Source organism: Coregonus lavaretus (genome assembly GCF_964263955.1).
Source record: "Coregonus lavaretus genome assembly, chromosome: 10".
Lineage (NCBI taxonomy): Eukaryota > Metazoa > Chordata > Actinopteri > Salmoniformes > Salmonidae > Coregonus > Coregonus lavaretus.
This window is the reverse complement of record NC_139997.1, coordinates 35,702,799-35,728,152: the sequence shown is the minus strand read 5'-3', so window position 1 is coordinate 35,728,152 and position 25,354 is coordinate 35,702,799. Positions and strand designations below refer to the sequence as shown.

General features: G+C 44.7%; 3 protein-coding genes across 4 annotated transcripts in view; 2 read left to right on the top strand and 1 right to left on the bottom strand.

Annotated features, from left to right (window-relative positions):
• Positions 1–7,462: 7,462 nt before the first annotated feature.
• Positions 7,463–12,932, top strand: LOC311135538 (uncharacterized protein). Its single transcript, XM_084169547.1, has 4 exons — positions 7,463–7,611; positions 7,860–7,915; positions 10,686–10,733; positions 10,876–12,932. Exons 1-4 carry the CDS (start codon positions 7,596–7,598, stop codon positions 11,314–11,316), a joined length of 561 nt encoding a protein of 186 aa, XP_084025673.1. The 5' UTR covers positions 7,463–7,595; the 3' UTR covers positions 11,317–12,932.
• A 185-nt stretch (positions 12,933–13,117) lies between these two features.
• On the bottom strand, positions 13,118–15,745 carry LOC311136609 (uncharacterized protein). Of its 2 annotated transcripts, none has more exons than XM_084170801.1 (3): positions 14,790–15,745; positions 14,314–14,676; positions 13,118–14,092 (listed from the first exon to the last, which is right to left on the bottom strand). In XM_084170801.1, the coding sequence occupies exons 1-3, from the start codon at positions 15,370–15,372 to the stop codon at positions 13,512–13,514; spliced, it is 1,527 nt and encodes a 508-aa protein (XP_084026927.1). In that variant the 5' UTR covers positions 15,373–15,745; the 3' UTR covers positions 13,118–13,511. The 2 variants fall into 2 exon arrangements, with proteins under 2 accessions (XP_084026927.1, XP_084026926.1); XM_084170800.1 differs by having other exon boundaries at positions 13,124–14,089; positions 14,790–15,718.
• Positions 15,746–18,988: 3,243 nt separating this feature from the next.
• The window catches only part of LOC311136305 (insulin receptor substrate 1-B-like), a gene marked incomplete at both ends in the record, with an annotated part of 64,491 nt that continues 58,125 nt past the window's right edge, over positions 18,989–25,354 (top strand). Inside the window, 2 exons of the mRNA XM_084170431.1 lie at positions 18,989–19,349; positions 21,141–24,437. Coding sequence (XP_084026557.1) covers positions 18,989–19,349; positions 21,141–24,437 — 3,658 coding nt within the window. The remainder of the gene's footprint in view (positions 19,350–21,140; positions 24,438–25,354) is intronic.

Genomic DNA, 25,354 nt, shown 5'->3' with positions numbered 1-25,354 from the left:
GGTGGACAGTCTCCCCCAACCTGAAGAATCTGGACACAGATGGGTGAAGGCTTTTGAGAGTCTCACCGCAGCGGATGAACTCACCATAGGTGATATGGTTACTGTAATGAACAGGTGTATGGGTGACCAGGAATGCAAAGAGATAATGACCTCTGGGGGACTGAGAGGACAAGTGGGGTCGGCTACAAGATTTGACCCCCACCGCAGTGACGTATGGGACGCCATAAGGAGGAAGTATTCTACCCAGGCCAGACCCGAACTGATGAGAACTCTGACATTGAATGACGATGAAACCATACCAGCATACATGAAGAGGGCTAAGTGCCTCTGGAGGCAAGCGTGGTATGAAGAACCAGGAAAAGACACCATGAAGCACCTCTTCCTGACAAACTGCCTGGGGGGACTCCCGGATCAGGCTCAAGTTGAATGTGAAAAAGTTGTGGCAATCACCGCAAAATCGATTCTGGAATTTACCGAGATAGCACAACACCATGTGGAACGATGGAGAGAGGGTAAGCGAAAGGAAGAGGATGAACTCAAACAACTTCAGAAGAAGGTTCTGAAGAAGCAACTGACAGAGGACAAGCCAGGAAAACAAATGGTGGTAACCAGTACCCCAACATCTAATCCTACCACTCCTGCACCCGGAAATGATACTGCTGCTGCAGTTACTGCTGTAGTACAGGCAATGACGGGAATGATGGCACCTTCTGGTCCTCCTGGATATGGTGCACCCGCATACCAGCAACCCTATGTACCGCCACGACAACAGGGCTACACCCCTAGATATGCCGACCAAGGGTGTTTTAACTGTGGGATGCATGGCCACCTGGCAAGACACTGTCATCTCCCAAGACAGGGACAACAAAGAGGGAGGGGTTACATGGGACAGCCCAGAAGACAAACACTGAGATACCAGCAAGGACGGGGAAGCTGGCAAGGAGGAGGAATGCCAGTCCAGCAGCACCAACCACCACAACAGCAGAACCGAAAACAAGACCCAGCAGTGCCTAACGCTGCCCTCCTGCCCAGCATGTCATGGCTGGTTGACGAACACAATTACCAATGAAGCTGCCCAGAAACCCATAAGGATCCCACCACCAACATTTACACTTTCCCACCAGGTTCAGAGCCGGTAGTGACATGTTTGATTGGAGGAAGACAACATAATATGCTGATTGATACAGGATGTACATGGTCTTCTGTACAAGCAACATATCAACTCACTACCAAAACACAAGCTTTCTCTGGGGTTTCTGGGGCTATTATGAGAAAGCCATACACAGTTCCATTGGAGGTTGTATGGGATGACCTACAGGTTACCCATCAGTTTCTATACAACCCGGAATGCTCGGTGGGGCTCATGGGGAGGGACCTGCTTTCCAAACTGGGATGTAGTATCTATTGTAACCAGGAGGGCCTACACGCATCCATCACGCCCATTGATGAACTCATGCCAGTAATCATGGAAAAACTCTCCGACCCCCCTCGCATGCTATATGTGGGAACACACCTAAACGAGGAAGATGAGGAGGAAGCATATGTTTACTGGCTGAAGCTCATGGATACTGACCCTGATGCTCCCCGAGTATGCAGAGAGTTCCAACTATGGAAGGCCTGGATACAGACCTTAAATGCATACTATCCACCTGAGGACCCTCCGCACATGACAATGAACTATACAAGGGACTTGGATGAAGCATATGATGAAGCCTGGGAGGAGGAAATGGACGATAGGCGCCCGATTGTGACCAGCAATCATATGTACATACTCAAAGAAGGGGTGGCTACCAGCTGCATGGTCATGGATGGAGACGTGGTGCTCACAGACAAATGGTTTGCTCTTCCTAGTGATTCTGTGCCGCATGTTACCCTTCTCGTGGGATTTGGATATGAGGCAAGATCTCTGGGACCTGCAGTAAAGGCAGCAAGTTGCCTACGGTGGAACAAAACCTCTTGTTACAAAGTGGAAAGCGCATTCCTTGATGGAAATCAAGTATGGAGAATTAAACTCAATGTGGATGATGTGTCAAAACCAGAGGTTGTGAGGAGATCACGTTACCATGGCAGGGAGATGACTGATCATCCGGATACTCCTAACATTTTCAATCAACTACCAGAGGAACTGTGGACAACAAGTGCTGAAGATGTGGGGCTGGTTGATGTAGAACCAGTGGTTGTCTCCATTCGAAAGGAAAGTGAACTCACTGTCCCAGTTCACAAATCTCAATACCCTCTCAGTGAAGAGAAGACGAGGGGAATTGAGCCTACGATATCAGGACTCCAAAAAGGACAGGTTATATATCCAACCTGTTCTGCGTGGAATACACCCATCCTTCCAGTGAAGAAAGGTGACACTGGGAAATGGAGGATGGTGCAGGACTTCAGACCAATCAACGAAGCAACTGTACCAGATGTTCGACCTGTACCAGACCCATATCTGGCCTTACAGAACATTTCACCCACCCAATATTGGTTTACAGTTGTGGATCTCGCCAATGCATTTTTCTGCATCCCATTACATCCAGAGTCCCAGACACTTTTCGCATTTACCTACAGAGGGCAGCAATTTACGTATTCCCGTCTTCCACAAGGCTACCGTGATTCCCCGGGAATCTTCAACGCTATCCTGAAGAGCCACTTGGAAGAACTAACATTACCTGAGGGGGTGACACTACTCCAATACGTTGATGATCTTCTGTTGGCAGCACCCACTGCCGAGTCTTGTTTGCAGGCCACCAAGTCCCTTCTCCTGTTGGTAGCCAAAAAGGGATACAAGGTAAAGAAAGAGAAAGTGCAGTGCTGTCGGAGAAGTGTCCAGTTCCTGGGACGAGTGCTGTCCGGGAAGGGACAAGCTGTGTCTGTGGCCCAGAGGACCTCCATCTTGGAACATCCCAAACCCACTACTGTACAACACCTTTTGTCATTTCTTGGCCTTACTGGATACAGCAGAACACACGTGCCAGAATACTGTCTTAAAGTGGAACCACTGCCGGCAATCTTGAGAGAAGCAGGAAACAGAAACCTCACAGCAGTCCTTAAGTGGACTCCAGAGGCAGAGGCAGCTTTCATCCAACTCAAACAGACGCTAGCACAGGCTGAAGCACTGTCCTTACCCGATTACACCACGCCATTCTGTTTGGATGTTTCTGAGCAGGACGGTTATGTACATTCCATCCTGTATCAGAAACAAAAGGGGGAGAGAAGAGTGTTACACCACTACAGCGCGAAACTGGACAACATTGAAACAGGACAAACTGACTGTGCCAGACACATGGCTGCCATTGCAAAAGCTATAGGTAAAACAGCCCACATTGTGATGAGACATCCACTTGAAATCAATACAGATCATGGGGTGACCGCTTTTATAGGCTCCAAACTTTTCACACTGTCCAGTAAAAGGAAATCCAGCATAACAAAGGCCATCACTGCAAAGCACATTACATATGTGACAACAGCAACCAATATGACCGATGGTATGGGTCTTGGAGAACCACATGTCTGTGAGGATAGAGCAGCCAAACAGATCAAAGTCAGAATGGACCTGCAAAACTCACCCTTGGAGGGGAACAAAATCACCCTGTTCACTGATGGATGCTGCTATAGGTCAAAGGACCCAAAGGAAGGAAACACTGCTGCCTATGCAGTGGTGAAACAAGACACAGAAGGATGACATGAAGTAATGGAAGCAGAGAAACTTGGTCCCAATGAAGCTTCAGCACAGCTAGCTGAACTTAGGGCGTTGAGGAGAGCTCTACAACTAAGTGAAGGAAAGAATGTGGACATCTACACAGACTCTGCCTATGCACATGGGATTGCACACATTGATGGACCCCAGTGGATGAGGAGAGGATTTGTGACCAGCTCAAATGAGCCCATCAAACACAAGGTTGAAGTACATAAGTTAATTGATGCAATCCAGCTTCCCAAACGAGTGGCAATAATGAAGTGCAAAGGTCACAGCAGAGAAAGCACCAGAGTGCGTGAAGGAAATGATCGGGCTGATCAAGCAGCAAAGGATGCAGGAGGATACACTGCCCAGCAGATGGTGCAACGAGCCACTCAAGGACAGGAGGAGCTGACGACAGACACAGTAAGACAGTTGCAAGAAGCAGCAGGCGCCTACGAACAGAACATATGGAGCAGACAGGGAGCAAGGCAAGACCATAATGGGATTTGGAGATCTCACACAGGAAAAACAGTAGGACCTGCAAAACTCCTCAGATCAATCTTAAGGGAAGAGCATGAGAAGGCTCATGGAGGATGGAAAAGTGTCACAAAATCAGTTGAGAAAGCATGGTGGCATCCACACATGTTGGACATGGCAAGAGAGACATCAGAGAGCTGTGAAGTGTGCAAACAATACAACAACAAAGTGTCACTTGGAGCAGTGATAGGCAGCTTCCCAATACCTGACGCGCCATTTCAAGACATTTGCATAGATTTCACGGACATGGGACAGGACAACAGAGTGGAAGGAAAAAGATACCTGTTGGTAATGGTTGACAGATTCACCAGATGGGTGGAAGCCATCCCCACAGCAAGGGAAGACGCAAAGGCTGTGATTAAATGGCTGAGGAGGGACCTCATCCCAAGGTTCGGGGTCCCGCGAATGGTCCGTTCCAACAACGGTACCCATTTCAAGAATAAACACCTGAGGGAGGTAGAGCATGCCCTAGGAATCATCCACAAGTTCGGGTCAGTGTACGTTGTTTAGTAAGCTTTTAGTAGCCCATGTGTCTCACCCTAAGAATGTAGTCCTCTCTCCCCCTCAGAACTTAGCCTATAGACTACAGTTCTGACTTGGTGGTGCACATGTAGCCTATAGCCAGTTTTAGAGAAATGTCATCATCGAATATTGTAAAAGCTTTCATTGTCTGCTTATATGCCCCCGTTATTTATCCTTTCTGACTTGGTGTACAGGGAGAACACTGCAAGAACGGCCCATGTTCTGAATTCTATCGCTGTCCATTTCAAAAGTGCTGAACAAATAGGCATATTGTCCGTCTGAGCTCGGTCATGAATGTCTTAACCGAAATTACGGCTTGCCTCTTATCCGCTCATCATTCCCTTATGCCATAGTTTGTTCATCTCAATTGTTATATTGCTTATATAGGTCTATCTCATTAGTATCTTATTAATCATTTTAGGCAATGTTGGAATGATGCATTTATTTGTTTTGCTTACTTTGTGTATTATAATTAGCACATGCGCTTTTCTCCACGAGGAGGGGATACTATAATGTTGTTGGGTCTGTAACCATGTTTGCCAGTGAAAGGTCAGTAATAGACCCAATTCCAGTTGATATTGCGAGGGTTGTTTTGTTTGCGCAATGCGCTGTCTGTGCGTCGGTGTAGGCCTATTGTCTATAAGTGGATCCTCGCGATTGTATTTCCCTTCCATTTTAGACCACATAGGCATGTGACATTTTGCTTGTTGCAAGTCAAGGTTTTATTGTCCCCCGCAATGAAATGGGAGAGTGGACTGTGGATCTGTCTCTGTCAATTTAATTAATTTGCATTTTATTGCATGACATAAGTATTTGATTCATCAGAAAAGCAGAACTTAATATTTGGTACAGAAACCTTTGTTTGCAATTACAGAGATCATATGTTTCCTGTAGGTCTTGACCAGGTTTGCACACACTGCAGCAGGGTTTTTGTCCCACTCCACCATACAGACCTTCTCCAGATCCTTCAGGTTTCGGGGCTGTCGCTGGGCAATATGGACTTTCAGCTCCCTCCAAAAATGTTCTATTGGGTTCAGGTCTGGAGACTGGCTAGGCCACTCCAGGACCTTGAGATGCTTCTTACGGAGCCACTCCTTAGTTGCCCTGGCTGTGTGTTTCGGGTCGTTGTTATGCTGGAAGACCCAGCCACGACCCATCTTCAATGCTCTTACTGAGGGAAGGAGGTTGTTGGCCAAGATCTCGCGATACATGGCCCCATCCATCCTCCCCTCAATACGGTGCAGTCGTCCTGTCCCCTTTGCAGAAAAGCATCCCCAAAGAATGATGTTTCCACCTCCATGCTTCACGGTTGGGATGGTGTTCTTGGGGTTGTACTCATCCTTCTTCTTCCTCCAAACACGGCGAGTGGAGTTTAGACCAAAAAGCTCTATTTTTGTCTCATCAGACCACATGACCTTCTCCCATTCCTCCTCTGGATCATCCAGATGGTCATTGGCAAACTTCAGACGGGCCTGGACATGCGCTGGCTTGAGCAGGGGGACGTTGCGTGTGCTGCAGGATTTTAATCCATGACGGCATAGTGTGTTACTAATGGTTTTCTTTGAGACTGTGGTCCCAGCTCTCTTCAGGTCATTGACCAGGTCCTGCCGTGTAGTTCTGGGCTGATCCCTCACCTTCCTCATGATCATTGATGCCCCACGAGGTGAGATCTTGCATGGAGCCCCAGACCGAGGGTGATTGACCATCATCTTGAACTTCTTCAATTTTCGAATAATTGCGGCAACAGTTGTTGCCTTCTCACCAAGCTGCTTGCCTATTGTCCTGTAGCCCATCCCAGCCTTGTGCAGGTCTACAATTTTATCCCTGATGTCCTTACACAGCTCTCTGGTCTTGGCCATTGTGGAGAGGATGTAGTCTGTTTGATTGAGTGTGTGGACAGGTGTCTTTTATACAGGTAATGAGTTCAAACAGGTGCAGTTAATACAGGTAATGAGTGGAGAACAGGAGGGCTTCTTAAAGAAAAACTAACAGGTCTGTGAGAGCCGGAATTCTTACTGGTTGGTAGGTGATCAAATACTTATGTCATGCAATAAAATGCAAATTAATTACTTAAAAATCATACAATGTGATTTGTACCTATGATAAAAATTACAGACCTCTACATGCTTTGTAAGTAGGAAAACCTGCAAAATCGGCAGTGTATCAAATACTTGTTCTCCCCACTGTATATGCTTCATTATAAACTGGGTGGTTCGAGCCCTGAATGCTGATTGGCTGACAGCCGTGGTATATCAGACCGTATACCACAGGTATGACAAAACATTTATTTTTACTGCTCTAATTTCGTTGGTAACCCGTTTATAATAGCAATAAGACACCTCGGGGGTTTGTGGTATATGGCCAACTTCAGAAGAGTTACAGTGTGTTGAGTGGTGGTGTCCCGTCCTCCCAGGCCGTTGGCATGATGCAGGAGCAGATAGCGTCAAAGTAGTGGAATGGGGTAGTGGGTAGTGGGTTTTTAATGAGTGTACGGTTAGTTGGAAGGTATTTTTTCTTATCTATATATTTGTTATTTTGTAGGGTTTTTTTGTTTCATTTTTTTTCTTCACATTTTGTATCACAAAGTATAATGGACTTATTATAGTCCAGTTGGCGGCGGTAATTTCACATATTGGATGCCAACCGCCGTTATACTCCAAAGAAGAAGAAGAATCTTGACACGTCCATATAACCAGTGAGAAAACCCTAAAACCGGAACTCAAATCTCAGGCCGTCTAAACGCAGAATTTGCCAATGGGAGATTACCCTAAAAAAGAGGAGTGGGTCACATAAACATTGCAACGAACGTACAATAAGTGGCATCATAAGCAGACCACCAGGATAAATTGATATTGCCGCTATTGCAATGGGACTGGGAGCAGGTAGGTTTGTTGATTAGGCAAAATTATTTAAAGGTTTTCGTTTATTATGTGATTAAATTATTCCAGTTATCATGAGGCCAATGAAATAGAAACTCTACTTTGCTCCAAAGATTAAATGTTGGTCGGCAACTTTTAAGTTTCTGTTTCTCTTTGGGCAAAGCAGTAGTTTGGGGAAAAACTAAATACAGCAAAACTGGATCATCACATATTCACCTCAGCTAATCCATACCCTCTTCTGGCCTGAACAGCTAAGAGTGTGGATTTGTCTCTCCCGAAGGAAGTTTATCCGAAAGTCGTTTTACAAGTAAGCTATTCTTCACACCTGTCATGTTGTGTGTACGCGTTCATAACACTCACTAGCCCTTGATCATGACTCTCAGTCCCATTACATTACACACAGTTGCGGAAAAAGTACCCAAATGCCATACTTGAGTAAAAGTAAAGATACCTTAATAGAAAATGGCTTAAGTAAAAGTGAAAGTCACCCAGTAAAATACTACTTGAGTAAAAGTCAAAAAGTATTTGGTTTTAAATATACTTAAGTATCAAAAGTAAATGTAATTGCAAAAATATACTTAAGTATTAAAAGTAAAAGTATAAATAATTTCAAATTGCTTATATTAAGCAAACCAGATGGCAACATTTTCTTGTTTTTAAAATGTAGGATAGCCAGGGACACACTACAACATGCAAGACATAATTTACAAACAAAGCATTTGTGTTTAGTGAGTCCGCCAGATCAGAGGCAGTAGGGATGACCAGGGATATTCTCTTGATAAGTGAATGAATTGGACCATTTTCCTGTCCTGCTAAGCATTCAAAATGTAAGGAGTACTTTTGGGTGTCTGGGGAAATGTATGGAGTAAAAAGTATATTATTTTCTTTAGGAATGTAGTGAAGTAAAAGTTGTCAAAAATATAAATTGTAAAGTCGAATACCAAAAAAAACTACTTAAGTAGTACTTTAAAGTATTTTTACTTAAGTACTTCACACCACTGATTACACATACGTGTCATTGGAGGAAGGCATCTTCTGTACAGGGGAGTTTTGTTAAGAGCCCCAAGTATTTACATGCATCGCTTGCGGTATGGTTTTGGAAGCATAAGGACCTTATCTTTCATATCAGCAATAAATCATTTTCTAAAAACTGAAGGTTACATTGTACACACCTTTGTAGGGTTAGTGTTCCCACAAGGCCATATCTCCATGTTACAGCGTGTGTTTACAGATGACCGAGGGACCACCTGTGCTAATATGCTATCTAGCATGCTCCAAACACCTGTGTGTAACAGATGAAGGCCGCTAGAAACGTGTTGTCACTGAAATATATTGTCGGCTGCAACTGATAAATCTGGTTAAAACAGTGTACAGTAAGTGTGTCTTTAGCATTTGTGAAAATATTTTGATATGATATGAAAGTAAAGGGCTTTATGTTTTTAGAACCGTATCGCAATTTAGAATCGGTTCACGTTTATTTGGATTATTAGGCTGTTTTGGCTGCCTGAGCAAGTTTACCTCTGAAGATATCATATAAGATCCTTGGACCTTAAGGAGTAATGGTAGGTTCCTTAAGAGTACATATTGGGCTGAACACTCACATGACAGCCTCGCCTTTATCCAACTCTCATAGACAACCTGTAGCTGTGCGTGTGTAAAATCATCAGGGAAGCCAATCCAGAAAAAAACCCATTAAAACCTATGTGCTGTGATAATTGCCTTGACACTGTGAAATATAGGCCTAAGAACAAGACAATAATAAGACAGTGGCAGAATCAATTCAACCACACATTTGTTTCATTACAAAAACGGAGAGCAACATGTCTGGGGAAGTCCACAAAACATATTGCATGTAACAAACAGTTACATGACATACAGCATGGTCAAGCAAGATAATGTTTGCGACATTTTCGGACTACTAAACAACTATAGATTTAGAACCACGGAGAGTTACCGCAAGTTGCAAAGAAAACAGGAGCTGCCTCCACTATTCAAGCACCATTTCAACTAAAACATTTCAACATCATCTAATCACCTATGCAGTCTACAGTGACAACTAAAATATACCAAAAAATGATTTAGTCCAATCAACATAAACTAAATATGATGTAGCTGTCCATGATAATGATTTCTCTGTGTGTGCATGCAAGTAAAAAAACCTGTAGACTCACCCTACAAGTAGAGAAACGCCAATGCCATCCTCCTCATGTTGCCTAAACGCTTTTACTTTTTGTTGTCCTAGGCTACCTGGCTAAAATACTTGCTTGCTAGCGTAACTTCCTTTCATGGGCAACGATACGCCAGGCCAGCTAGTTAACATTAGCATACTACATCTAGCTACATGTTGAACTTCCATCCAGGCCAGGGACACAATGTCTGAATTTATGGTTGGATCAGAATCGCCATTATAATCATTGGCCAGTACGAAGAATTAAGTAAAACCACAAGTCCAAATCCCTATCTCTATCCATGGCAAATTTAGGAAAGGGTCGATTTTAGCTAGCTAGTTAGCCAGCCACCGGAGGACAACAACACAACGAGATGCAATAATTCAAGTTTTTTTCTGTCAATAATGACGTTTGTATTGTGATGTGATTGGTCTGAAGCCAAATCAAAAATTGCTTTCCTTGACACTTTTTTTGTTGGTGTGCCAGGACCATTCACAGCTGAGCTCACTCAGTTTAGCTCAACGCTGCTTGTCTATTATTTAATTTCTTTTTTTTATCAAGGGAGGCCAAATGCTCGCTGGCTTCCCTTGCAGTCAATGCTATGGGCGGCAACAATTTCATACCCTTTCTGACCAGACAGCATCAGATGTCTACGCTACACATACTGAGACAGAGGGGCGCTGTTTCATTCGCTCTGATGCTTTCTCCGGTGAGATACAGTCAGCCTCTTGCGAATTAAAGGACATTATGAAACACAGAGAGACGAAAGATAAATGATTTTGTATGTTCTTTTATTTATTTTTCTTGGTAAAGTTTTGGGGAAGCCTGGCTTCCCTTGGGATCCACGAATACACGTCACTGTAGGCTACATCAGAGCACTTCAGATAATTACTGAACACTTTGTTTCAGGTGGTTCAGAGACATTGCATGCTGGAGCATCCTGATCTCAACAAGAGGGTAAGCAATAGTCAATCTGATCTTTGGTGATTTTCCTATTCATATCAAGAAAGTTTAAAAAGAGGATAATTAAGAACCCTTTGGATGACAAAAATTACTTAGTTTGCAAAAACTTTTGTAATCCTCCCTCCCTGTATTCCAGTGTTTATCCTGTTCCTCCAGTCTCGTTCGCATCCTGGGCAGAGATGGAGGGCCCAGTCAGATCGCCCTGTGTACCCAGTGCCCTCTCTCTCCACGAGTCTGCTGGTCCTGCCTATCCCCCTTGCAGTCCTCTACTATTGAAGCTACACCTGGATGCTGCAGCAACAAGTCCTGCCAGCTGGTGTCCAGCCTCCTCAACTGTGATCTGGTGACAGACCCTAAGAGCCATGTTCGGGGCTGCCCAGAGTTCCGTGCCTGCCCCAGGTGCTACAGTCTGATAATGCACACGTCTGGATGTAAATACATGTGCTGTTTCAGCTGCCAGAACCGCTTCTGTTGGATCTGCTTACAGCCCAGTGAGGAGTGTGGGAAAGATAAGGAGCTGTACTGGTCTCTGTACTGCTCTAAACCCACAGTAGGCAGGCAGGTGTTCACCACGTAGCACTTGTTAGTGTGCTTGCTGAAGGCAAGACCACTCTAGATTTCTTACATACTCTTATTATTATTTGATTTCTTTAGCAATTAACAATTTAAGCTATGAACACGAAACCAACTTTAAAACATACAAATGGCCCCAATATTTTTTATAGCATTTATACTTTTTGAACTACAACAACATTTTTTAAACGATCTCCAATGGATTTCAATGGCAATAAAGGGGACATAAACTTGAATGGTAAAAACATAACAAATTCTAGACGCATCTCCTATTTCACTGTTTAAGCTTTAAACACCTAGTCTGGCTGATACCAAACTCGAAGTCCTCCTGACTTCTGAGTTTGGAAAGGCTGTTTTGATGTCGGCACGATGCGTTGATAATGAAGGGGTTGTGATTTTACCGGTTGGTTCTCCTTCGTGTCTTTCTCACTCAAACACCCACAGGCACAGCAACACACAGCCCCCCCCTGCTTAATTTCTGCGTGAATATTGCATTAACAAATTACCTCCTGTCCAGTCCAGTGAGTTACAGCTCTTCCTCGCCATGTGGTCACGTGGGACGCGTCAGCCAGGTTATTCAACACCAAACCAACATTGAAATGTGCAGACTGACCCAACTTAGATTGCTTGCCTTCAGATTTGTTTTATGCTTTTGATACTTTTTGAACTATAACCTTTTTCAATTAGCAAAAATTAACATGGGTTTGAATGAGAACCTTAGGAATACACAGCTATTCAAAATGGTCCTGCTCTTTGGCCAATTAAGCCAGAAGACCAACTTTAAAAGGTGCTGGCTATTCTAACTTCAAATCCTCTAAAACCTTTACAAACTATTCATACTTCATTGTTTCAATGCCAACCATAAGAACAGTGGTAGACATATAAAATGCTACTGCTCTTTAACCATTTCAGCTACAACCATTTTCAAAACGTTACTATAAAAATGTGCATACATTTGCATAAAACAACCCACCAACAATAATACTAACTGTTGAGGTAGTCAGGTGAAGGTGATCCGTTCGGCATTCCCTCTTTACTAAAATATGCCTCTTAAATAGGAAAAAACTTGACTCTAAAGTTAAGAAATAACTGAAACGTTCTGTTGGCAACTGCATGTTATGGCAAATTACTAGATCAACAAATCGAGAAACAGAACACGACCATAGACCAAGTAGCTGCTGACTCGATTAAAGTGAGTTTAGAGACACTAACAGAAATTCGCACCGGCAATGATAATGTATTGTGTGTAGGCCACTGACAAATCTAAATTGAATGCATTTTAAATTCAGGCTGACATAAAAGAAATGTGGAAAAAGTCAAGCATACTTTGAAGGAACTGTAAGATCCTAAACTAAAACTGAATCCTACATGTACAAATTACCTCGACTAACCTGTACCCCCGCACATTGTATCGGTACTGGTACCCCCTGTATATAGCCTCGTTATTGTTATTTTATTGTTACTTTGTATTTGATTTTTTACTTTATTTAGTAAATATTTGTCTCCATTGCTTTTTCTTGAACTGCATTGTTGGTTAAGTGCTTGTAAGTAAGCATTTCACGGTAAGGTCTACACCTGTTGTATTCGGCGCATGTGACAAATAAAATTGGATTTGAATCATTGAGGAACTCCTAGATCAGTACAGTAGGTGGCAGTAATGCTCCTTTTTAGACTTGACCACGTTATTACATAGCTCTTATTAGCCAATAATCGTAGGAGCAAAATGTTCAAAGATCATGTTTCTGTATTGCAAATAGGATTGATTTATGACAGAATACATCTAGCAAGAGATAAAGACAAAGTATGCATTTGTTTTGTGGAGTTTTAATACAGAAACATGTCAGTCTCCTTGGCAATACAGTAAAATAAGCAAGCCATAGCACAACACCAGCTGAGTTAATGTGTATGGGAACAGATTGTCATATTTAACAGGATATTTCAAGCCGTACATCTGTCTATACATCATCAATGATGCGCCTAACCTTGTATGAGGATTAACTGTGCTGCACTCAAAGTTCTGCCCCCTTTGCCCCCAATCTGAATTATTTCTGTTCCTTCCAGTAAAAGACAGAGGATACATTTATTTTAACACGTACAGTAAGCTAATACCGTATTCTTTTTTTACCCGTCTCTCTGTATATCCCCAGTGCTTTCCTTGCTCCCTGTTTTTCCATCCATTAGTCTATCATGAAGACCTTGTCAGCCGACCCCTCCCATTGAGTGAGTGCGCTGGTGAAAGCGCAGCCCCCCACAGTTTCGGAAAGTCTTCCCACACTGGCTGCAGGTGTAGGGCTTCTCTCCTGTGTGAATGCGGAAGTGTCTTGTGAGAGCCCAAGAGTGACGGAAGCGTGCGTTGCAGACTGTGCAGGCATAAGGCCTTTCTCCAGTATGAATACGCTGATGGATCTTCAGGTGCTCCATGCGGTTGAAGTCTCGACCACACAGGGAGCAGTGGTATGGGCTCCGCCCAGGGGGGTAGAGGTTGCGCTTGGGGAGCTTGTTCATATCCTTTGGGTGAATAAGACTACGATGTCGCCTCAGCTCCTCAGACAGATGGAACTTCTCTCCACAGATCTTGCAGATGTGCTGTGCTGCAGCCATGTTGTTCACTTCACCTATCTCAGGGCTGTACATCTGGTGTGAGTGAGAGGTGGAAGCCCCAGCAGTCTCTCTGGGTGGGTACTGCTGCTGCTTACCAAAGCCTGCATGGAGACCTGTGGCTGAAGAAGACGATAGGATGTCCAAGTCTGGAATGTCTGGGTTGAAGATTGGGGAGTCTGCTACAAAGTCAAAGAATAGAAAATGGATTAACCACTTAAAATACTATCATTGTCACCTAACATGAGATCAAACCCAGTTACTACAGAATTCTTTGGGATAGTTTCCCAAAGACAACTTAAGGCTATTTCGGGACTAAACATTCTCTATTGAAATAGCTTTTTTTTGGTCCAGGACTAGGCTTAATTTGTGTGCGGAAACCGGTCCATAGTGAGGGACTTACATAGAGAGTGGCTGGTGGAGGGGGTGAATGAGTCTGGGTCCCTGTGTGGGAGTTGCAGTGCCTCTGGCCTCCAATCCTCCAGCAGCCTGGTTTGAGCCAAGGAGAGACTGTCTGGACAGTACTCCTCATCTCCTCCAGTGTGGGGACCAGAGTTCCTACTGCATCCCAGGTCTGCAGACTCCACCTTCACTTCAACCAGACACTTCACCTCTGCATTCTTCATGTTAACTTCAGGGAATGGATGGCCGTCAACATGGGCTGTTGATGTGTCATGTCCTGTGGTTGTCTCTGTACCTGCTCGGTTAAAATGTTCAGCATCTTCGTGGTTGTCTGAGTACATGTTTGAGAGAACCTCTTTAGTCCCTGAAACGAAATATTGATAAGGAGAACATGCATCATAGCTTTGTGGAAACAATACATTACAGAACATTTAAAATGTGAATAGTTCAACAGTAGAGAATGACAGTCCAACTTACCAGCTGCATCTCCTTGATTTAAAGTCGACTTGCCCAATAAATCTGGCTTAATATCTTGAGTGCAGATACGACCATCCTCACGGATCTCACAAAACGATTCATTAAGATATGCAGGGTTATCAGCAACTTCTGATTCAAATCCTCCATACCTATCCTCAACATTTTTTGTATTTAGAGACTGATTGGATTCATGAACTCTATGCTCTCCTTCTCTTCCTGATTTGATTGTATTTTGTGAGACGTTTAGAGAATTCAGCTGCTGATGAACCTGTTGAATTCTACTATTGGTACTGGCTTTGTCCCCAATTATTGATTCTACTTGACGTTCCTCTCCTCGCGCTGCACATAATTCAAGTTCGGCTGCTTGCAAGCGAAACTTTAGGGACTTATTGTCCCGCAGCGTCTCGTGCATTTGATCCCGCACGTCCCTCAACACTTGGCCGACTAGTTTTGTAACCTCAACCACCGCTATCTCCACTGCCACTCCTAATGCATTTTGAATAGTAGCAGTCAATTCATCCTGAAACGAAAATGATAATTCCGCTACCAAAGCCGTGTTTGGAGGACTCAAGTTTGCCGACATTTTCGTGTTACCCTCGAACAAATGCTGACCTCAAGTCATGAGTTATGAATAACACTGATGTCCAGAGATGTTTTCAAACAAGGTAAACAAGCTAGCTAGTAGCTAAGTGAGTTAGCTTGGCCTGTATGTTAAACAGCTGGCTGCGTGCATCTGGCAGTGGCAGTTTGTTTTAGTGAAAGCTGCTCACTCCCTCCCCTTGTCTCGGACTGTCCCTTCGCTTGTTTACAACACTTACCTAGCGAGTAAATAATATTGTCTGTAGCTAACACGTAGTCACAAAATAATTAAAAACTACAATTTCAAGTGACATTTAAAGAATTGTTGCATGCTTTCCTGTTCTCATCTTTCCTCGACTAATAACGGAAGTTTCTTCTTCCTGTTTGCTGTTAGGGCCAACCGGTATCTATACCTTCAAATTGTAGCCTATACCAGCAATATCTTTCAAGAGCCTATATGATAGATCATGTAACTAGAATACGTTTAATATAAACTCAGAATTTATAACATACATGTTGGATATTATGTTTTTATCAAGTCGTGTGAAATACATTGAGTGAAAAGCAACGCAATGTTAAACTCTGGCTTGAGTCTTAGTTGGCCATCTAGTTCACGTCAAATGGCCCTGTTCGAATGGCTAGTTCCCACAGCCACAAAGTCATAACCCCCACCTATTTCTACAATTCATCTTCTTAAAATGAGATTTTAAACCTTAACCCTAACCTTAACCACACTGCTGACCTTGTGCTTAACCTTTTAATACCAAAAGGTTTTCATGATTTTTTACGATTCACTTTGTGGCTGTGGTAACTAGTGGAAACCACGAGTACGTGTACGCATAATGCATCCTTCCTTCCTTCCTTTCCTACCCTCCTTGAAATTATGACTACTGGCAAATCAGAGTGAGTAAATCATTAGTGTGATCATTTTGGGGAAGGAGGAATTGACACCTTTTTTAAAGGGCGTTGGAATTCTGTAGGCCTACAGCTATAAAATAGGTTGTGTATCTTATGCCTTTATGTTAGACAAAATGCTATTATTGACTGTATGATTGATTGATAGATGAGGAGGATGATGATGAGCAATTGATGTTGTTGCTGCTACAGTAGTAGGCCTAAGGCTATTGTTGTCATTTTCCATCATTTACTTTTCTTACATTTCCTTGCTCCTTGCCTAATGTTACCAAGTATTTTAGCAGTGGTGGAAAAAGTACCCAATTGTCATACATGAGTAAAAGTAAAGATACCTTAATAGAAAATGACTCAAGTAAAAGTGAAAGTCACCCAGTAAAATGCTACTTGAGTGAAAGTATTTGGTTTTAAATATACTTAAGTATCAAAAGTAAATGTATTTGCAAAAATATACTTAAGTATCAAAAGTAAAAGTATAAATAATTTCAAATTCTTTATATTAAGCAAACCAGACAGCACCATCTTCTTGTTTTTTAAATTTACGGATAGCCAGGGGCACCCTCCAACACTTAGACATCATTTACAAATGAAGCATGTGTTTAGTGAGTCAGCCAGATCAGAGGCAGTAGGGTTGACCAGGGATGTTCTCTTGATAAGTGTGAATTAGACCATTTTCCTGTCCTGCTAAGCATTCAAAATGTAACAAGTACTTTTGGGTGTCAGAGAAAATCTATGGAGTAAAAAGTACATAATTTTCTTTAGGAATGTAGTGCAGTAAAAGTTGTCAAAAATATAAATAGTAAAGTAAAGTACAGATACCCCAAAAAAGTATTTTTACTTAAGTACTTTACACCACTGTATTTTAGTGATTGCAAAGATGAGAACAGAATTTCCAATGATATTCATTTTAATTCCTATAATTGAGCAATTCTTAAGGAGAAATGGGAATGGAATTCCAAAGATTCAACAGGCCTCTCGCCTGCAGCCACACAATGACACAGGTCATTTAGAGCTGTTCAGACCGAGTGGTCAAAAAGCCTATTGACAGGGGTGTCAAACTCATTCCATGAATGGCCAAGTAGTGTCTGGTTTTCGTTTTTTCCTTTCAATGAAGACCTAGTAGGCAACCAGGTGAGGGGAGTTATTTAGTAATTAGTGACCTTATTCATCAATCAAGAACGAGGGAGTGGCGAAAACCCATCGACACTCGTAAGTAAGTCTATGGAAGGTGGTGAGAACCATGAGCCTCCTAGGTTTTGTATTGAAGTCAATGTACCCAGAGGAGAACAGAAGCTAGCTGTCTTCCGGCTACACCATGGTGCTACCATACAGAGTGCTGCTGAGGCTACTGTAGACCTTCATTGCAAAACAGTGTGTTGTTTAATGAATTAATATAGGGGAAACACTGACAGTTATTAAGGTAATTAAGTTATTGCAGGGCCATTGTCTTTACACTGTACCACTCAGAGGGGGATATATGATGGGAGACATCTCTTATTAAATAGAGGTTTGAATCTAGATCCGTCTCTTTACACTACCTAAGTATCTCTCCTGGACCTAGTTTGTCTTAAAAAGTAATGAAGTGTAAAGAGGCCCTTAGCCTGTTGGACCTCTGGGTGTGAAAACTCTGGCATGGTGCTGAATAGTTGACCGCGGCCCTGTCCACGGACGTGGTGCTGAAGAGCTGACCGCAGCGCTGTTCATGACCCCATGGTGCTGAAGCGTTGACGGCAGCGCTGTTCACATTTATGGCATTGAAAAACTGACTTGGCGCTGTTTACGGCCGTGCGTGCTGAAATAACTTAAATATTTTTGCGTTCAGCGCTTACTACGGTCCAGGCTGCTTGACGTATAGCCCACAAAATGTGCAAAAATACAAACCCATACACGGAGTGACCAACATGTGTTGCAAACGCTCTGATGAAAACATGATTGGATAAATCTGTCAATGGTCAGAAGGGATTCCGCATTCAATAATTAAAACATGTTACATATAGAAATTGATATGGCTGACAAAAATATAATCCGTAGATGTCTGGTCTTATTTTCTCTTTCTGACTAGTTAAGAGGCGTATTTCTGTAAACACATATATAGGCTAAATATAAAAGGATTTAGCCTAATTGGCTAACTTTTGGATATTTATTGATCAGTCCATCGATGGTAAAGCATGCGATCACTGGCTTGTGATAGCCTACATAAAATAGCCAATATTTGTGTTTTCTTAGTAGGCCTACAGTGAACAAGAGCCCGATATCTTATGATAATTAACCTTAACTGAACGCAATGTCCTTTCAGTTTTGCCCCACTATCAATCTCAAGACCCAAACAGTCATTTGATTGACATTGCATAATGTGTGCAGCACATGAACATGCATAGAGGAGCATCAATGTGACAGTCAATGCAGAATAGTAGGCCAGGCTACAGTAAACAGACTGAGCAAGCAGCATAGGCTGGCTATAGGGAGCAGTGCAGGCGTCACTCGCCGAATGTACCAGCCTGTGTGTGCTCGCAGACGGGGGGAAAGGCTGATTTATAGAAATAACACATGTTCAAATTAGCTCGCTTATTCTGAAGGCACGCACGTTGGATGCTTCACTCTATGGATACGATGAGAAGGAAAAGAGGAATGTGGCTATAATTAATTAATAGCCTGCTCGTTTTAGTGGGGGCGATTTTAAGCAAGCAAAACAAGAGACCTGCCTAGTAATGGAGAACCAGGCATCGGAGCTGCTACAGCAGCAGCAGAGCTACGAGGACGTTCGGAAAAGCGGGTATCTCCGCAAGCAGAAATCTATGCACCGGCGATTCTTCGTTTTGAGGGAGGCCTCGGAACAGGGCCCAGCCCGACTAGAATATTATGAGAATGAGAAGAAATTCCAAAGCAAGTCACCTGTCCCGAAAAAAGCACTGAATCTGGAGACTTGCTTCAACATCAACAAGCGGGCGGATTCCAAGAACAAGCACATGATAGTGCTTTATACCCGCGGGGAGAGCTTTGCCATTGCAGCAGACAGTGAGGAGGTCCAGAATGAATGGTACCAGGCCATGCTGGACCTTCAGTGGAAATGTAAGCCATAGTACACGGGTTTACTATCTATGCTCAATTTTCCCATTGCACGTTTAGTCTGCATGGGCTAATGTTGGTCTAGCCATTCTGGATTGAAATCCATTTGACATTTACATCTGTAACGCGATATCATGTTATTGTATCCTTTATAGCCCATCACACGTGTGATGCTCTTTGTAGTATATATATATATTATATAGTACATTGAATACAGGATATTGCTATTATAAATCAAGGTATAGCCCTATCCTATGAGCAGGTGCATTGCAGTTCAAATGGGGTGGTGGACCACTGCTGCATGCGCTGTCTCAGCAGTAGCCTATCTGAATATTTTTTTTTGTATAATAACCAATGTTTTTGATCGTTTTCATTTTCCTGCATGTTAGCCTACAACATTATTGCAAACGTGCGTGAACCAACATATGGAATTGTTGTATTCTTATTCGCGACCAAATAGGCTGCAGCACGCCATCATTCATAGCGCATAGCCTAGGCTACTGCAGAGGATGCAGCCGAGTAGTCCGCTGTATGTTTTTATTTTTCGACACATAACTCTGCATGTCGTGCGCATAACCTACATTTCTGTGCTATGGCGTTGCCTGGCATGGGGGAGAGCCGCAGCATCTGCGTGTTTTCATTGGGAAACGTGTTTCTATCAGTTTCCGTCGTGTTTACAGTAGGTTGTTATGCTGGAACACTAACCCCCACTGCTATCGTTTCAGTAGTAATATATATATATATATATATATAAAAAAATCCTAATAATGATTGTAATAATGTGGCACAACATTTCCTCAACATTACATTTGTCTTTATTATAAGGGCCTAGTTATTATATTTTCTATTTATATAGGCATATGTAATTGTGTCATTCCACCAATTGGGTGCCTTTTAAGTAGTGTAACTTAGTCCCAAAAACGTTTGATTTCACCTAATTTTAACATCGTCAAAGAGCACATGTTCAACTTAATAAGAAACACGTTTTTCCATCTCAAGAGTAAAAAAAAAAAAAAGAAGACTATATTAAGTGCCTATTAAGTGCCAAACAAAGCAACAGGGTTGACTGTAACAGGGTTTACGATGTCAATTGAAAACGCAAAAGGCACTCATTTCGTGGAACAACCCAATTTAAGAAACAGTATAGAGAACAAGGCTACACAAACACATATATTGGTTTCTTGAGTGGAGCAGGAATGTTGTTACATGAAACCTATCTGGTGTTACAATGTGATGGTCAGTAATAACATTGTAATAACCTGTAGTTAGAGTTTCGACACCTTGTAGGTTATAAAGATTTATCATTTTCATGATTATAAACATTCTTTATTGAAGCAACCCAATAATATTAATGTTCTTAAAGAAATGGTTTAGAAAAATATGCCTTATTTGCACAATATTAAATGTCACTCCACCACATGCGCTTAACCATCATGCAGTGTTTTTGTTATATGATACAGTCTTCAATTATTGTTTTTTTATGAATGCATTCATGCAACAACAGGGGCCTGCATGAATAATTGGGCTAGTCATGTGTCTCTCACATGGACAGGGATTTTTAAAGCAGTTAGGCTGCGGAGTTCCTAAATGTGCTGTATGTGCTACAACTGACGTTCCTTCTGACCTTGATAATATAGGAATATTGTATACAATATTTTGGTCTCCTGTCTGTCAACCGTCGTAATGTGCTGTCTCTCTGTGTGTGTCTCTCTCTGTCTCTATACTGTATATCTCTTTGCATAGTTTTTTGTCTTGCTGTGTATTGATATGTGTCTTTGTTGTGATTCTCCGCAGGTAAAAGCCCAGAGGACTGTGGCAGTGGTGGAGAGTGTGGACTCCCCTCTCCTCCAAGCCCTGTCTTTAAGGAGGTGTGGCAGGTCAAGGTGTGGCCTAAAGGGCTTGGCCAGGCCAGAAACCTAGTGGGCATCTACCGGCTGTGCCTGACTGATAAGACGGTCAACTTCGTCAAGCTCAACTCTGACATGGCCACCGTGGTCCTACAGCTGATGAATGTGCGTCGCTGTGGCCACTCTGAGAACTTCTTCTTCATCGAAGTGGGCCGCTCGGCCATGACGGGGCCTGGGGAGTTCTGGATGCAGGTGGAGGACTCGGTGGTGGCCCAGAACATGCATGAGACCCTGCTGGAGGCCATGAAGGCTCTGAGCGAGGAGTTCCGCCAGCGCAGTAAGTCCCAGTCTGTGGGAGCTACAGCTGGAGGTGGCACCGCCTCCAACCCCATCAGTGTCCCCACCCGCCGCCACCACCCCAACCTACCCCCCAGCCAGGTGGGCTTCGGCAGACGATCCCGGACCGAGACCCCTGGATCAGGTGGGGCCAACTGTACCAGCACTTCACCCACGCCACGCAACGGGTTCCCCAGGGCGCGTACAGCCAGCATCGGGGAAAGGATGGAGGAGGGTGGAGGTGGAGCCAGGGGGGCATGGGCAAGCTCCAGTCCCAGCCTGAATGGATCCTGTTCCAATACGCCCACCCTGAGACCCAAGCCCACCAGAGCTCCAACCCCAGCTAAGATCACTCTCAGCCTGGCCCGCTACACCCCCAACCCAGCCCCTTCTCCAGCCCCAAGTCTCTCCTCCAGCTCTGGTCATGGCTCAGAGTGTGGACTAGTCGGAGGGGCAATGGGAGGCGTAGCGATCTGCTCTTACACCCGTGTCCCTCAGAGAGTCTCTGTGTCGGGCTCCCCTAGTGACTATGGCTCCTCAGACGAGTATGGCTCCAGCCCTGGAGAGCACTCCCTGCTGGTCCCCAGTCTGCCTGGAGGGTCCCATGGCGGGATGGGACACCATACTCATGGAGCAAGCTCTTTCAGCTACATAGTGATGGGCCAGAGAGAGAGCCTCCCTGGGTCCCATCAGCGTCCTCAAGGCCGGAGGATGCTGCGGCGCTCCTCCAGCAGGGAGTGTGAGGCAGAGCGCAGACTCCTCAGCAAGAGGGCCTCCCTGCCCCTGGCTGCCCACGAACGCCTGGCCCCTCACAGGAAGGAGGAAGAGGATGAGGATGAAGAGTACGCTGTCATGTCGCGGAGTGTTAGCAGGGATACCTTTGTGTCACTGCGTGGATCAGGGGGCTCGGCAGCAGGGGGCTCGGCAGTGGCAGTCATGGTTGGGGAGACCCGGGCGAGGGCTGATGGCGTCCGAGGAGAGGTGGGAGGAGGAGGAGGGGCGCCAGTGGACAGTGGCTACATGTCCATGTTACCTGGAGTGACGGCTCCTCCTGTTTCTCTCTCTCTGTCTGTGGCCGTGTCTGATGTCGGTGCCAAACCTGGGGCTGATGATGAGTACATGGCCATGACCCCCAACAATAGTGTGTCTCCCCCCCAGCACATCCGCCTGCCTGTCTCAGAGGGCTACATGGTTATGTCCCCCAACAGCAGCTGCTCCCCAGACTTGCATGGAATGGCCATGTGGGGGAGCAGGGGCAGCATGGAGAGCCGGGCTGGCAGTGACTACATGAACATGTCTCCAATCAGCATCCGCTCGGCTTGCAGCACACCCCCCTCCCAACCTGAACAGAACCAGTTACAACCCAAGATGGTCTACTCCTACTTCTCTCTGCCGCGATCCTACAAACACACGCTCTCCACACGCTTCGAGGATGACTTAGATCAAGGGAAAAGGAAGGAGGGTGGTCATCACAACCATGACTGTCCTGGAAATCGGGATGGACAAGTGGGCTACAGCAAGAGGGACACAGCCATTGTTGGCCCTGCAGGAGGCTGTCAACTCTGCCTCTCCTCTTCCTCCTTCTCTTCCAGCTCAGCTAGCAGTGAGAGCCTGGATGATAGGCCCATGTCAGTGGCAACTGGGGGAGGGCTACGACTAACAAGAACAGGGCCAGGGTTCAAGAATGGGGGAGCACGCTCAAAGGACGGATCCTACCAGCAGAAACGTGCATTGCATGGCCAAGTGGGACAGCAGACGAAGCCTCGTCCCCTCAGTGTGTCTGTGGACATGTCTAAAGCTAACACCTTGCCAAGGGTTAAGGTGAATCTCCTTCCCACAGTGCCTCAGAGCCCTGGGGATTATGTCAGCATTGTGTTCAGGGGTGGTGATGTGGGGTGCAGGAGAGGGGGCCAGTGGGGGCCAGAGCATGGACTGTCAGTCACCCATGGAACCCCGAGGCCCCTGCACCGTCCAGCCCTCTGCCACAGTGGCTCCACCAACCTCCCCCGCAGCTTCTCTGCACCTCTGGCCACCTCTGCTGCCTTGGCTGCCTCTGCTGAGTACGTCAACATGGACTTGGGGATGGGGGACTCCCCTTGCCCCTCCCCCCAGACCCCTGTTAAATCACCTTTCAGCCTGCCCCCAGCCATCGCCCCGAAGCCCCGAGTTGTGGCCCGTAGTAGGACCTCTCCTAGGGCAGCAGAGGGCAATGTAGGTGGGCATAGGGCGGCAGTGCCAACAGACTTACCCACGTCATATACAGACTACACAGAGATGGCCTTCAGCATGGGTTCAGAACCTAACCCTGCAACGCCTGCCATGCACGTTGCCCAAGCATCATCAATGGAGCAGGAACCAGGCTTGGACTATCCCTCAGAAAAGTCCTACTCATCTCCTGACCAGAACCAAAGCAGCAGGCTGGCCAGAGACAGGGTTGACAGGGGCGACCAACTGGGACGGAGACGCCACCACTCTGAGACCTTCATCATGACTCCTCCCTCTCTCCCCTTCCACCTGTCCTCCTCAGGCTCCTTGTTCTTGGAGAGCGCCCAGGCAGCATCGCCTCATCGGCATGGAGTGCTGGAGGGGGGTTCACCATGGGAGAATGCACAGGCAGCTATGTCTCAATGTGCCATTCCTGCTGCACCCGCAGCCCAGGCTTCATCCTCTGGGCCTGCTGAACAAGGCCTTAATTATATTGATCTGGACCTGGCCATTAAGGACAGCTCTCAGACTGGACTGGAGGGGGGAGCCACTGTCCCCCACAACATCTTCACATCCATCCACAGTGGGGCAGTTGGGGGAGGCATGACTGTTTTGCGGAACAACCCTGGCTATGCCAGTATTGATTTCTGCAAATCAAAGGAGCTGAGAGCACATCATCAGGGCAGCAGGAAAGATGGAAAAGGTAAAGTTACTAAACACCTGTTGTATATGTTTTATCACGAAATGCACACAGAAATGGGTATGTTAGTTATCAACATCATCATCAGTAGTAGAAATCTTTGTTATTCTGTGTGATGGAATACATTTCTGGCACACAATTGCTTCGGGGTCGAGGTGTTGGCTGGCCTCCTAAAATGACTGCTGCCTCCCTTGAGTTGAAAAACACATCTTATATCACCATCAGAGTTTTTATACATAGGGAAGCATGTAACACCAATACCCCTTCTCAAATGACCTCAAACAAACCCTGTCACCTTTTTGTCCATCTCTGAGAGGTTGTCTAGACAATGGATTGTGCTGGGTTATGAAAGCTAAAGTCTAGCCCATTGATGGCTGGAGAAATAAGGGCTTTCATTGTACAGGGGTTACAATAGGATCTGAGTGGCACTCAACTATTATTTAGCATTATTAACATTAGTTGCCTTTTAACACAGCAGAAGCTGTGTGTGGTAAAATAGGACTGATTAAGTTTATACAACTTGATAAAGGCTGACCCTGGCCCCACCACCCCTGGATTACACAGGGATTCGATTGGGAAGGGGGAGAAATACACACCAGGTTTACCTCCCCATTAATTCTACCCAAATCCAATTTTAGAATTAATTCTGGAGCAAAACACAGAAAAAAAGTTTAAGAATGTATGTTTTGTTGTAACCCTTACCCTCTTAGCTGTTTTTCAAGAGGATTGCCTTTATAAAATATTTGTTACTGTTGTAAGGACACAATTTTCTACAGTGTTTACTGCTGGTGTAATTAATAAATACTTCTCAGGTCAAGGAGACCCTTTGGATGATGCACCGTAAGCCGTGTATAAAGAACTGAAGTGGAATACAGGTTAGGTTACGTGATATCATCCTTTAGCATTCTTCAATCGGATGA

Bases quoted from the DNA above. Each gene is read 5' to 3' on its own strand.
- LOC311136609 (XM_084170801.1), bottom strand. From the start codon at position 15,372: ATGTCGGCAAACTTGAGTCCTCCAAACACGGCTTTGGTAGCGGAATTA. The intron at 14,677-14,789 runs GTAAGTTGGACT...ATTTCGTTTCAG, and splicing joins AAATCAAGGAGATGCAGCTG to GGACTAAAGAGGTTCTCTCA. The intron at 14,093-14,313 runs GTAAGTCCCTCA...TTGACTTTGTAG, and splicing joins CTCCACCAGCCACTCTCTAT to CAGACTCCCCAATCTTCAAC.
- LOC311135538 (XM_084169547.1), top strand. The intron at 7,916-10,685 runs GTAAGCTATTCT...ACTTTGTTTCAG, and splicing joins ATCCGAAAGTCGTTTTACAA to GTGGTTCAGAGACATTGCAT. The intron at 10,734-10,875 runs GTAAGCAATAGT...CCTGTATTCCAG, and splicing joins ATCCTGATCTCAACAAGAGG to TGTTTATCCTGTTCCTCCAG.